The sequence below is a fragment of the Pogona vitticeps genome, chromosome 1 (assembly GCF_051106095.1).
Source record: "Pogona vitticeps strain Pit_001003342236 chromosome 1, PviZW2.1, whole genome shotgun sequence".
Taxonomy (NCBI): domain Eukaryota; kingdom Metazoa; phylum Chordata; class Lepidosauria; order Squamata; family Agamidae; genus Pogona; species Pogona vitticeps.
The window spans coordinates 185901581-185915460 of NC_135783.1; the positions used below are offsets into that span (position 1 = coordinate 185901581).

The 13880-nt window shown below is 45.6% G+C and overlaps 1 protein-coding gene across 6 annotated transcripts in view; it reads left to right on the forward strand.

Annotated features, from left to right (window-relative positions):
* The window catches only part of RFTN2 (raftlin family member 2), a 66884-nt gene that overhangs the window by 15882 nt on the left and 37122 nt on the right, over positions 1–13880 (forward strand). For all 6 annotated transcript variants that reach the window (XM_020795311.3, XM_078380020.1, XM_078380013.1 and 3 more), the window contains 2 exons: positions 75–196; positions 3638–3741. In XM_020795311.3, the coding sequence (XP_020650970.3) occupies positions 75–196; positions 3638–3741 (226 nt within the window). The remainder of the gene's footprint in view (positions 1–74; positions 197–3637; positions 3742–13880) is intronic.

Here is a 13880-nt window from a genome sequence, read left to right on the forward strand (position 1 = left end):
ATTCAGTGAATTTCAAAAGTAAATACATACACAGTTGAGCTTAAAATTCAAAGTATAACTTCTTATTTTTATAGCTGACTACTTGCCGAAATCATTAGAAGGTTTATTTGTATATGAAGAGGAAATTTCAAGAGTCCCAGGTTTAAACCGGAAAGGAAATGATGCAATTGTTGTGGAACAATGGACTGTAATTGAGGTAATTCCCCACTTCTGGGTTTTCCTTTTCACCATTGAAACTATTACTGTTTTCATCGTAGTTTTATCGAAAGGTTATATATGCCACTGGATTCATATTTCTATTTTTTAAAAACTAGTTCAAATTAGTAAATCAATTTAAGCCAATCTGTAAAATGTATGTTATTTAAATAGGCTTGGGGCTGAGGGATATGCCTTTCATTTTTTGTATTCCCAGAATTCTCCAAGAATCCCCAGGCAAAATCCTATGTGTTCCACTCCACATACCCACATGTACAGTAATTGGACAGGACCCTCCTCTGTGAATAATACTGTAACACCAACTGTCAGCCTTCGGATACAATTGTTGTAGATACAATGACAAAATGTTTTTTGTTGCATGTCAGTCAAAAATAGTGAGGGAATGTGGAATAAAGGCTGCCTCAGAGATAGGCCCTGCTCCAGGTGAGCAAAATATAGGTGTTTGCAGGTATCTGTGGGTTGAAACCTCCAGAGTTCTGCTTAGGGAATTCTTGGGGAATTTTGGGAATTGGAGGCAAAAAAAAAAAATCAACAACCCCAAACAGCATGTTCCTATTGTGGTGTCAATTAGAAACTGTAAATTGTAAAATCCAGTTATTCACTCTGTGTATGTATGTGTATATCTGTATATACTTCCAATTTCCAAAAACTCTCTTTACCTGATGCTTGCAGAAAGTGTAGGATTATCATTAAGGAAATATTGATAGTGCAGATCTCATGAAAGCCTTTCATAAATAAATAAATAAATAAATAAATGTATAGTGATTCAGAAGTTTTCAGTCAAGAAGCCTGTTAATAAGAGAACATGTGGAGTTTGCCAATAATGTATATATTGTATTCTTGAAGACTTTCACGGCCGGGATCCAATGGCTGTTGTAGGTTTTCCAGGTTGTTTGGCCGTGTTCCGGAGGTTTTTCTTCCTAACGTTTCGCCAGTCTCTGTGGCCGGCATCTTCAGAGGACAGGAGTTAGAACAATGTATATATTATTAATTTTACTCAACCTTAACTGAAGTGCTCTGAGCAAACAAACATGAAAACCACACATGCTTTGGCATATATTCCATGCTGTGGTAATGCAGAATTCCCTGACATAGCTTTTGGCTAAAGGCATTGGCCACTATACTACCGAGAACATCTATCTGTGGTTACAAGTTCTGCTGAACATGTTTTTTAAATGGTGAAACTGGTTTCAAAGAAATGATGAGTACTGTTGCTGATTTGTATCATGGTGGTCTCACAAAAATGTGTTACTCCTTGGGATAAACGTCTCTTATTTGAACGGCCTTATTTTCTAACCACTGTGCCTTCTACTTTTTATGCTATACGTTTGAGGTGACTCATAATATCAACTGGTAATGTGAAGATTTTCTTAACGGGCATTTATAAGTCACAATTAATTGGAAAACAATAAAATAGATATAATTGCATTTAAGTAAATAGGTATGTGCTTAGGAGAATAGACTGAATTTTCCATGGCAACTGTTTGCATGAAATGTGACTTCTTTCTATACCAGTAAGCATGGCTGTGACAGAAGCTTCTAAGAAGCCTAATACAGGGGTCTCCAACACCCAGTCCGTGGCCTGGTGCCGGTCCGTGGCCATGGCAGGACTGGGCCACAGAGACAGATCTCCCGCCCCCTGCATGCACGGCCCACCCACCCACACGCGTAGGTGCCATGCCCATCCGCAAGCATGACCCACTCATCGTGCATGCGTGGGGGGAGCCCCAACCCTCATGCGCGGACCCCAACCCCCCAACTGATCGGCAGTTCAGAAGGTTGGCAACCACTGGTCTAATGTATTTGCACTCTGAAATGGTTTCTGTGATCAGAACCAGCATAAATTAGGAATATATATACAGCTTGTGGATTTCCCTACTTGTTATCAATGCAGCATACTTAAGTTCTGTAGCACAGTGGTACCCAATTTTTTCTGAGCTGTGGACCAGTGTGGGGGCAGTTCATGGGGGGTGCTCGCGTAGGGGCGGGGTGCACTCGCGCGCACGTGCAAAGGGGTGTAACACACTCATGCGGATGGGCGGGGTGTGCTCGCACTCATGCACGAAGGGGTGGGGGCGATGCACCCTTGCATGTGGGGGGCGGGCCAGCTGGATGGGGAGTGCATGCGGAGGGCGGGAGATCTGTCTCTGCGGCCCAGTCCTGCCATGGCCACGGACCGATACTGGGCCACAGACTGGGGGTTGGGTACCCCTGCTCTAGCAGACTAAACAATATGTTGAATTCACATTTTTTTGGCCATAAGCTGCTGAGAGAACACACCAGTAATTTAGGAAAAGATGTGGAGAGTGAGGGAGAGAAAGCTACAAAAATGCACAGTAATTCATATCATTGAATTACTCTTCAGAGGTACTCTTCAGAAACACTAAAAATAAGAATAAAGAGGACTTTAAAAATAAAGTACAATGCTGTTAAACAAAAAAAAACCAATTAAAATTGCAATTCTGCCCTACTTTAGTTCCAAATTAGTTGCATTTTCAGATCCCCACTGACAAGAAGTGTTTTTACAAGGATTGAATTAGCCTTGGAAAAATTATATTTTAAAAAACTGTTAAAAACACAAAATTTTGAAAATTGTCTGTAAAGACTAATAAAAAACAGCTATATAAGTAACCAGTGAAAGCATTTGTTTAAAATTTAAGACATATAGTGCTAGAGTATGAGTCCCTGAAAATAAGACCTAAACTGAAAATAAGCCCTAGTATCATTTTTCAGGATGCTTGTAATATAAGCCCTACCCCAAAAATAAGCCCCAGTTAAGTGAAACCCTGACCTCCACCAGGGACTCTTTGTGCAGCAACCAGATGACATGACTGTATTATAATAAATGTAGATTGTTGTACATGAAAAAAATAAAACATCCACTGAAAATAAGCCCTAATGTGTTTTTGGAGCAAAAATTAATATAAGACCCTGTCTTATTTTTGGGGGAACACGGTAGGTGTTAAGGGGAAATGTAGTTGCCTTGTTTTCCCCTGGCAACAGGATTTCCTCAGCAACACATAGATCAGCACACTTACAAAGTAAACACATATTGACTTTCCAGTGATCAAGCACAAAGCAGCATAGATGAATACAAGCTACATTAATATGACATGTGCTTTGTATCTTGAATTTAGCCATGTTTTGTTTTATGATCACTTAACCAGTTTTAATATTTGAGGGAGCACAGCTTCTGAATACGTGTTACACTTACTGTCTAGTTTGATCTTAAGTGCACTAAATATCTATGGCACATTTCTTCTTCTTGTGTACTTGAAGAAATGTACTTCAGATTACAACCCCTCCTTCTCCTTTCCATTTCTTCCAGGCACTAGAATTGGTGTGGTCAACCAAAACCAATTGTAGAAGCTACTATTATCTGCTCTCTCAAAATGTATTCATTTCTATGTTTCTGAAATAGGGCAGTGAAATCAAAACAGATTATGGACCATTACTACACACTTTGGCTGAATTTGGTTGGCTTTTAACATGTGTGCTGCCTACACCAATCATCCGCCTGGACAGGTAAATGAAAACAATGCATTTTTTGCAAGCAACTGTAAGACTATCTGACTTCTGAGTAAGCATTTTGTACAGAATTTCATACAACTACATGCCAAAGGCAGGACTTTTTTTTCTCCCACAAACTTGTTTCAGTGGCAAAGTTCTTTAGGAGCTCTGATTAAGAATTAATTAATCTGAATTAATTATCTCTGCTCCCCTTCCTCCAAAACAAAACAGCAGAACTTCATGTTTGGTGAGGAAATGACTAGATCTGCTTGTGAGTCGCAATGATTATTTTGATTTTTTTTCCTTTTTATATATGTGTGTCTTTTTTTTTACCTCAAAGTATGGTTCTGCTGATTTGTAAAGGACAGAAATGGCTCCCTCTGGCAGTTGATGCATATTGCAATACCTAGTAGGCCACTTTTTAGTCGTCCTCACCTCTCACCAGTGAAAAACAGATTCTGGCTTCTTTGCCTTATGATAAAAGCACACTGATAAAGCACATTTATTTTTCACTCTCTTATTACCTTATCCCTCAAGGCATGCAAATCTTTCAATACAATATGTCTGAAACATTAGATGTTAACAAACAGAGCCATGCTGTCTTCCAAATGACCAGTAGAAAATAAGAACCAACTGTCAAATAGGGTTGATGTAAACTCATGTTAGAATAAACAGAAATTCTTTTTCTCTGAAGGCTGCTCTGAGATACAGATGCAAAGTGCTGGGTAGTGAGGTCCTTAGACAGTGGCTGCATGAGTTGGAAACTGTTCTGTTGTTGTTACAGCCCTGGTTAAAGTGAGCAGCTCTACTTCAGAAGGATTAGAAAACGAAATTGAGCAGCTGACAGGTGGGAGATACTCTTTCTCTTTCTTCTCCTTTCTGTGAGTCATTGAGGATGGTATTTGTAGTAGGTTCATTAGATACAAATCCAAACTGAAGGGAAGTAAGAGAAAGACTCATAAGAGGCAGATCTTGGAAATAATGTGTTAAAATTGATGTGTTATCTGATGAAAAAGTAGCATCAGTTTATATAATGTTTAAATCTAATGCATTAAATGTAACATTAAGGGAGTTAAAATTCATAGTTATGCTATGTCCACAGTTCCACAGTTTATCTTGATGTTATGAAGTGCTCTGTGGTTTATTATGCAATAATAGAATTTGTCAGGCTGCAATCCAGTACTGGGTCATTTATACTAGCATGCATATGGATTTGAGACGCAATTCTTTTGCTCATGAGTTTCTTGGAGTTTCTTGTCTCTCATGCTTTCAGATGGTTTCCAATATTGTTCAAATTCTCATCACTCTGTTTTTTAAAATATGATAACTTATTTGTTTTATATATTATATTTTAAGACAGAGTAGGGAAGCCAGAGGTGGGTGGGAAATTGTGGTTCCACCAACTCTGGATGTTTTATTCATCATTTCAGTGATTGCGAAGTCAGTCTGCCTCCTTCATTCTCATGGGAGACTACTAGAAAATGTTAATTTTCAGTTGTGTGAATATTCCATGGACATTCCCACCAAGTTGTGGGTATGGGAGGAAGTGGTTATTGTTGTCCTCTGTAGTCTGTGGAAGAGTAAGAGTCGGGATAGCTGAAAAGGCTTTTTTGTATTTCAGACAAAGTGTTCTGCTTAAAGAAGTGTCTTTTAAAATTGTCAAAAATATTACTGACTCTGTGTAGAGTAAATTTAATTGAACGTACTGGAGAATTTTATTACCATGTACACTAGAGTATAAGCCTAGTTTTTCAGCACAACTTTTTTTTGCAGAAAAAGCACCCCCTCAGCTTATACTCGAGTCAGTGTCAAAATTACATGTTCTTTAACGTGGTTCTCTATGAATCCACACTGATGGGTTAAACAGCGCCTGCGCTGGTTCCTCTCGGAATTTTCCAGAGCTATGAGGGAAAAGATACAATGTTTGAGTTGCCCTGCACTGCGCAAGTGCAGCCCGCCAAAAATCCCCAGTTCCATTTATCCGCCCGCGGAGTTGGAACCTCTCGGTTAGAGCTCTTGAGATTTTACTCTCCTTTCGCTATTTTCGGATTTTTTGGACTTGACCTGGCTTGCCTATCGTCTATCCGCATCTCCGTTGCCCTGAATTCGGACCGGCTGACCTTCCCTTGCCTCTGGCGTGCTTCTTGCAAGTACTTTCACTTCCCGCTTGATCCTGATTGAGGCCTATTACCTCCTGCTGAGGCGCCACGCGCCAGCAGGATTTCTTCAATTACTGACTTTCTCTACCGTCCGTTCACCGCTTGGCTTATGTCAGCGAAAAAGGGACCTTTCCGCCGCTGTTCTGCTTGCTCCGGGAAGCTCCCCTTCCAGGACCATCATTCCCTCTGTCTTCTTTAACGTGGTTCTCTATGAATCCACACTGATGGGTTAAACAGCGCCTGCGCTGGTTCCTCTCGGAATTTTCCAGAGCTATGAGGGAAAAGATACAATGTTTGAGTTGCCCTGCACTGCGCAAGTGCAGCCCGCCAAAAATCCCCAGTTCCATTTATCCGCCCGCGGAGTTGGAACCTCTCGGTTAGAGCTCTTGAGATTTTACTCTCCTTTCGCTATTTTCGGATTTTTTGGACTTGACCTGGCTTGCCTATCGTCTATCCGCATCTCCGTTGCCCTGAATTCGGACCGGCTGACCTTCCCTTGCCTCTGGCGTGCTTCTTGCAAGTACTTTCACTTCCCGCTTGATCCTGATTGAGGCCTATTACCTCCTGCTGAGGCGCCACGCGCCAGCAGGATTTCTTCAATTACTGACTTTCTCTACCGTCCGTTCACCGCTTGGCTTATGTCAGCGAAAAAGGGACCTTTCCGCCGCTGTTCTGCTTGCTCCGGGAAGCTCCCCTTCCAGGACCATCATTCCCTCTGTCTTTTCTGTCTGGGCGAGACCCATTCGCCCACCACTTGCAAGCATTGCAAGGAATTCACCAAGGCGACCCTAAAATCTCGTCAGCAACGCCTCAAGTATTTTCTCTGGAACCGTACTCTCTCAGCTTCACAACCGTCAGATATGGAATCCGTTCAGTCGGTCTCCACCGTTCGTTCATCGGTCACTTTGGTCTCCTCTTCCCCTCCTTCGACATCCAAGGAGGTGTCCACGAAGGTTTCCAAAGCGAAATCTAAGAAATTGCCTACTGGAAAGAAGTCTTCCTCTGATGTTCCTTCTTCTTCAACTTCGGCACCGACAAAGAAGAAGGGTCCGTCCAAGGCGGCGTCGAAGGCTAAGGCGAAGACCAAGGAGATTACCCTGGTCGTCCCACCTGTCTCGGCTTCAGTCCCTTCTCCATTTCTTGAGGACTCTTCTCGGGACCGAGACTCGGTCTCCGACTTAGGCGCCCCCATTCCACCTCGCCAACCGCCTCCGGTGGATTTGGGAAAATCGCCTACGGTTAGCCAGCTCGACAAGCTCGTTGCCGGCGCCGAAAGCATGCCGCTCAGCCCAATACTTACCGGGCGTACCACCCGATCTCCTTCACTCCTTTCGGAGTCGGGTCGATCGGCATCTTCTCCCCCCCCACGGGGTCGACCTACCAAGCCAGTCGAAGATCCAGTCCCTCGGCGTCCAGCTTCACACTCTGCCGACGACGAACCATTGCCGAAAAAACCCCGTCATCGACGCAGGCACCGTCGAGGCCACCGACGCCGAAGGGACTCCTCACCGTCCGACTCAGAATACAGTCGGGGTCGGAAGAGGTCCCACCGGAGACGGCGAAGAAGGGATTCTTCTACCGAGTCCTCTTCTACCTCAAGAGATAGGAGACATAGGAGAAAGAGATCCAAGTACTCCTATTCCTCATCCTCTCGGTCACGTTCTCCGCGTCGAACCCCGTCCCCGAATAGACCTTCGGAAACGGGCTCCGGTAAGCCTACGGCGCCGACGGATGCCCCGACTGCACCGCCTGTCGCGCCACCTCGACGACCTGCAGAGGAGTGTCCTCCGGCCCCGAAAAAGACACCTTCGGGGCCGAAAGTACCTCGTCCTCCATCCTCTCCATACCACTCAGAGGAAGAGCATCCCGGAGAGGAATCTTCCGGTGCGGAAGACGACACCGAGTCGGAGGTGTCCTTGGAAGTTCCGATCCCGGGGGAACCTTTGCCCCCAGAGGCAGCGAACTTAAAGCCATCCTCTCCTTCGGAAGATTTTTCTTCCTACACCCAAATGGTTGGCCGCATGGCGCAGGCTTTGAAGCTTGCAATTGAACAGTCCCCAAGAAGAGAAGAAAATCTCATCTTCGGGGATATCGAGGCCGAGCGAACACATCCAGTCAGTTTGTCTTTCATACCTGAACTGATGGATCTTATTAAGGAATTCTGGGACCACCCGGCCAATGCTACCTCGATTTCGAAAAGAACCGAGAATCTCTATAGGATCCATGGTGACAACACCTCTTTCCTGGTCATGCATCCTGCACCCAACTCTTTAATAGTGGAGTCTAGCTCCACTAAGACTCCTGCAAAAGGTCATCCTACCCCAACCAACAAGGAGGGCAGGAAGTTAGAGATTCTGGCACGTCGAATGTACTCTATGACCACATTTACCCTGCGTGCAGTGAATTATTTAGTGGCTATGGGTGCCTACCAAAAACAACTTTGGTCCAGGGTTCTTCCAGCCCTTCAAATGGCTCCAGACGACATTAGACAGCTCTGTCTGGATACTCATGCGGAAGCTCTCACGGTATCTAAATACCAACGACTAGCCGCCCGCCATGTAGCAGAGGCCACGTCCAAGAATTTTGCTTCCCTTATCACTCTGAGAAGGCATGCTTGGCTGCGCTCAGCCAACATTGTTGAGGACATTAAGACTAGAGTAGAAAATCTACCTTTTGATGCCACAGGCCTCTTCAGCCAGAATACTGATGAGAACCTGGAAAACTTACATAAAAGTAAGAAAACAGCCAAATCCTATTCTGTCCAACCTCCACCTAGACAATCCAAACCTCAGTGGCGTCCAAAGTACACCACCCAGTCTTACCAACAGCCTTCCACCAGTACTTACCGTCCTTATGGAGGCAATTCTTCCCAACGTCCACCTCAAGCTTCTTCCTCTTCATCTGCTGCTTTCAGACCCCAACCGTCCCGTAAGAGGCAGTCCTTCAAAGCACCTGGAAGAAAACAGAAACAGTACCTTTGACTCCCTGGCCATTCCACCGTCACCCTCCCACACCACCCGCCTCTCTCCTTACCTTCACAACTGGACTCTCATCACCAACGACATCTGGGTTCTCAACATTATCACCTCCGGTTACCGCCTGGAGTTTATAAGGTTGCCTCCTCTAGGACAGGTCAACCCTACATCATTCGATCCAATCCTAGAGGAGGAAATCCTGACTCTCCTTCAGAAAGGGGCCATCCAGAAGGTGTCATCAGAGGATGTCCTCGACGGTTTTTACTCCCGATACTTTCTGGTACCAAAGAAGGACGGGGGACTCCGTCCCATCCTCGATCTGAGAAGCCTCAACAAGTTTCTCAAACCACGCAAGTTCAAGATGGTGACTTTAGAGTCCATTCTCCATCTTCTGAGGCAAGGAGACTGGTTTGTGGTCCTGGATCTAAAAGACGCATATTTCCATGTCACCATACACAAGAGCCACAGGAAATATCTGCGTCTACTCTTCAACAACACCATTTTTCAGTTTCTGGCCTTACCCTTCGGCCTTTCCACAGCACCCAGGACTTTCACCAAGTGCATGGCTCCCGTGGCAGCATACCTGCGCCTCCAGGGGATCCAGGTGTTTCCCTACATCGACGACTGGCTGATTGTCTCGACCTCAAAACATCAGGCCTTAGAGGACACTCAGTATGTTCTCCAGACGTTACAATCACTAGGTCTTACCGTGAATCACGAAAAGTCCAAGCTGAACCCATCTCAGGTGGTGGACTACATCGGAGCGAGGCTAGACTCAGTGCACGCTCGGATGTTCATGCCTCCAGAACGCATCCGAAAGTTACACAAAGCCATCAGGAAATTCAGGCCAAGGACAAGAGTAAAAGCAAGCCTTGCGCAACATCTGCTAGGCCTCATGGCTTCTACAACGGCGACCTTGTCCCATGCTCGCCTCAAGATGCGTTCACTTCAAATCTGGCTGCTGTCCCTCTTCGATCCACTCCTCGACAGTCCAAACAAGCTTCTTACTGTCACCCCGGAGCTGGCACAACAGCTTCAGTGGTGGACTTTCCCACCTCACCTCTTGGTGGGACGTCCCTTCCGTCCTCTTCATTTGACAACTCAAGTCACTACGGACGCGAGTCCACTCGGATGGGGCGCCCATTGCCAGGGGCATCAGATCCACGCCCTGTGGTCCCCTCAGGAGAAGGGCTTGCACATCAACCACCTGGAGCTGCTAGCCATCATAAAGGCTTTGAGGTCCTTCCTACCTTTAGTGAGAGGCAGGGCGATTCAGCTCGTCACAGACAACACCACAGCGATGTTTTATGTGAACAAGCAGGGAGGAACAAGATCAAAGTCCCTTTTGTTCCTGTCAATACATCTCTGGGAGTGGTGCTACCAGGAGCAAATCTACCCGGTAGCCATCCACATAGCCACCACAGACAACATCGTTGCAGACGAGCTCAGTCGCCGTCCCACTCAAAGTCACGAATGGGAACTGGACTCAGAGATCTTTCAGGAACTCTGCCACAGGTGGGGAACTCCGACAATCGACATGTTCGCCAAGCACTCCAACAAGAAGTGTCTCCGCTACGCGTCCAGGGCAGGACGGGGCCCAGGATCATTGGGAGATGCTTTCATGATCCCTTGGCACAAGGGCCTTCTCTACCTGTTTCCTCCCATTCCATTGGTTCAGAGGTCAGTAGTCAGAGCCCTCCAGTTGCAAGCAGAAGCAATCTTGATTGCACCTTGGTGGCCCAGACAACCTTGGTTCTCTCTACTTCTGCAGACAGCAATCGACAAGATCAAGCTTCCGCTCATTCCTCACCTAATAACTCAGGACTCGGGGTCGATCTTCCATCCCGACCTCGACTCCCTCCAATTGACAGCGTGGAGGATATCCCGTCAATAATGGAAGTTCTTGACAAGGCAAGAAAGCCTTCTACCATTCGCCTCTATCAACACAAGTGGCAAGGCTTTCTCAAATTCGTTGCGGAGCGGGGTTTACAAGCATCTCCCGTCTCTTTATCTACATTGCTACTGTATCTCAGACACCTATTCGATCTTGGTTTATCTAAGTCTACCTTAAAGGTATACACCTCAGCCATTGTAACTTTCCAACCCAAGGGATCTCAATCCTCCAGATGGTTTTCCCATCCAACGGTGAAAGCTTTCTTCAGAGGTTTGACCAACATGAGACCCCCTGTGCGAAGACCATTACCTCAGTGGTCTTTACAGACAGTACTACACTCATTGGTTCGTCCCCCCTTTGAGCCAATGGCTACCTGTGACCTGAAGTTTTTGTCCCTCAAAACTTTGTTTCTTGTGGCCATCACTTCTGCCCGTAGGGCTAGTGAATTGGCGGCTCTCCGGGCTGATTCCCCTTACCTCCAATTTTTCAAGGACAAGGTGGTGTTACACCCAGATATTTCTTTCCTCCCCAAGGTGGTCTCAGACTTTCATGTCAACCAACCTCTGTTGCTGCCTACTCTTTTTTCCGAACCCTCTTCGGATGTTGAACGCACACTCCACTGTTTAGACGTTCGTCGTGCGTTGTCCTTTTATATCTCAAGGACCAAGGACTTCAGGAAAGTCCAGAGACTGTTCTTGTGTTACTATGGCCAACGTAAAGGGACTGCTGCTTCGACGTCGACCCTGTCCAGATGGTTGGTTTCCACCATTTCGTTGGCCTATGAGTTGCAGCACAAACCTCTCCCTGAAAACCTGCGTGCTCATTCCACACGAGCTGTTGCTACATCCACGGCCCTGCTGCGTGGGGTAGACATCCCCGATATATGTAGAGCAGCTACCTGGTCCAGTGTATCCACATTCATCAAGCACTACAGACTGGACCTCAGGGCCAAGAATGAGACCAGATTCGGGAGGGCTATCCTTACATCACTGCTGCAGTGACGGCCCACCATCCTGTAAGTAGCTTGGTAGTCACCCATCAGTGTGGATTCATAGAGAACCACGTTAAAGAAGAACAGGTTACTTACCTGTAAACATGGTTCTTTAAGTGGATTCTCTATGAATACACACGACCCGCCCAACCTCCCCACCTGTCCGTCACTGTTGATTGAGTTCCAACTCTCTCTATGTGCGGGCACATGGAACTGGGGATTTTTGGCGGGCTGCACTTGCGCAGTGCAGGGCAACTCAAACATTGTATCTTTTCCCTCATAGCTCTGGAAAATTCCGAGAGGAACCAGCGCAGGCGCTGTTTAACCCATCAGTGTGTATTCATAGAGAATCCACTTAAAGAACCATGTTTACAGGTAAGTAACCTGTTCTTCTCCCCTGCAGTGTGGGTGTTCTCCAGACTCCCCCACTCATCTACGGGCATCTGCAGCCTCTGTGGGTGGTCTGATGACCCGGGTTAAGTACACTGCATTTTTCAGACTTCGCAGGCAGATACTGTGCAGGGAGGATAATAGCAGTCTACAGTGGTGCCTCCCTTTAAGAATGCTCCGTTTGACGACGAAATCGCTTGACATTGAAGATTTTGCGATGGCAAAAGCAATTGCAAAACGATGTTCCCTATAGGGGAATTTCGCTTTGTGATGATCGGTTCCCTGCTTCGGTAACTGATCATCACTTTGCGATGATTTTCGCACAGCTGATCAGCGGTTTCAAAATGGCCGCCGGGTAAAAAACATGGCCGCCCGCTGTTTTCTGGGACAGATTCCTCACTGCACAGGCAGCGAAAATGGCCGCGCTATGTAGGATCTTCGCTGGACGGTGAGTTTGAAGCCCATAGGCACGCATTAATTGGGTTTTTATGCGTTTCTATGGGTTTTCGTTCGACAGTGATTTCGCTGGAACGAATTAACGTCATCATGCGAGGCACCACTGTATGTCCAAATGAAGGAGATGTAGATGAAAACTTTTTCGCAGCAGCGTGTCAGTACATATTTCAAAGACCACTCTGAACAGATGTCACAGTGAGGGCATTTTTGTTTACAAGCCCAGGGAAGCCCATTCACCCCCTTCTTCCCTACTTTGCCAGTAGCTGCTGCATTTTCCACCCTCGGCTTATACTTGAGTCAATAAGTTTTCCCAGTTTTTTGTGGTAAAATTGGATGCCTTGGCTTATATTCAGGTCAGCTTATACTCGTGTATATACAGTAATTCCTTTTAAAGTTAGCAGAGTATCAGGCACAAAAACAACAACTGCACAGAGAAAGGATGAGAGAATAGCTGAAATCTCAGTAGCCCACCCCTTTCCCAGTTACTGGCACATCATATGTTAAAAGACAGTGTGTAACCATTGTGAGTGAAAACAAAACATATATTTACTTACAGTTGCTGTCTATAGTTACTGTAAGTAGAAAAATGAAGTCTCCACCATGTGGAAGAGTCATCCTCGATGCTTGCTACATGTTTGGAGGTCAGGAAAGGAGAGAGAGAGAGAGATTAATAAAAGGGAGTGATGTAAACAAATAGGAGGAGGGGCGGGTCAAGCCAGAGGCAGGAAAAAGACGTTTAGAGATAGATTAGTGGCAGAGAACAATCATAATAAAGTGAGATATTAAATACAATTAAGCCTAAACACAAACCTGTTCCCTCTCCCCCTAGAAAGGCCAAAACTGAAAAATAAGTTGTTCAGTAGTAAATAGGTGCAGACTTTGGCAGAATCCAGCTTTCTTGTAGTGACTAGCTGACCCATGTAGTTTTGACCTCTTATAGCAGGTTGTGTGCCAAGACGAGGCTGTTGCAACAGGCTGACAAATATCCAGCATTTGTTGACATGTGTTTCACATTGTGTACCAATCCAGCAGTTTGTTTCTGCACACACATAGCTGCTAGCCAAATGGAAGTCTTGAGGGTATGCATTAGGGTAGCATAGTGATTGCATAATAAGTGTTAAGTGATTCATGTATGAAAAGCGTATTCTCATGCAGTGGTTCTTTAACGTGGTTCTCTATGAATCCACACTGATGGGTTAAACAGCGCCTGCGCTGGTTCCTCTCGGAATTTTCCAGAGCTATGAGGGAAAAGATACAATGTTTGAGTTGCCCTGCACTGCGCAAGTGCA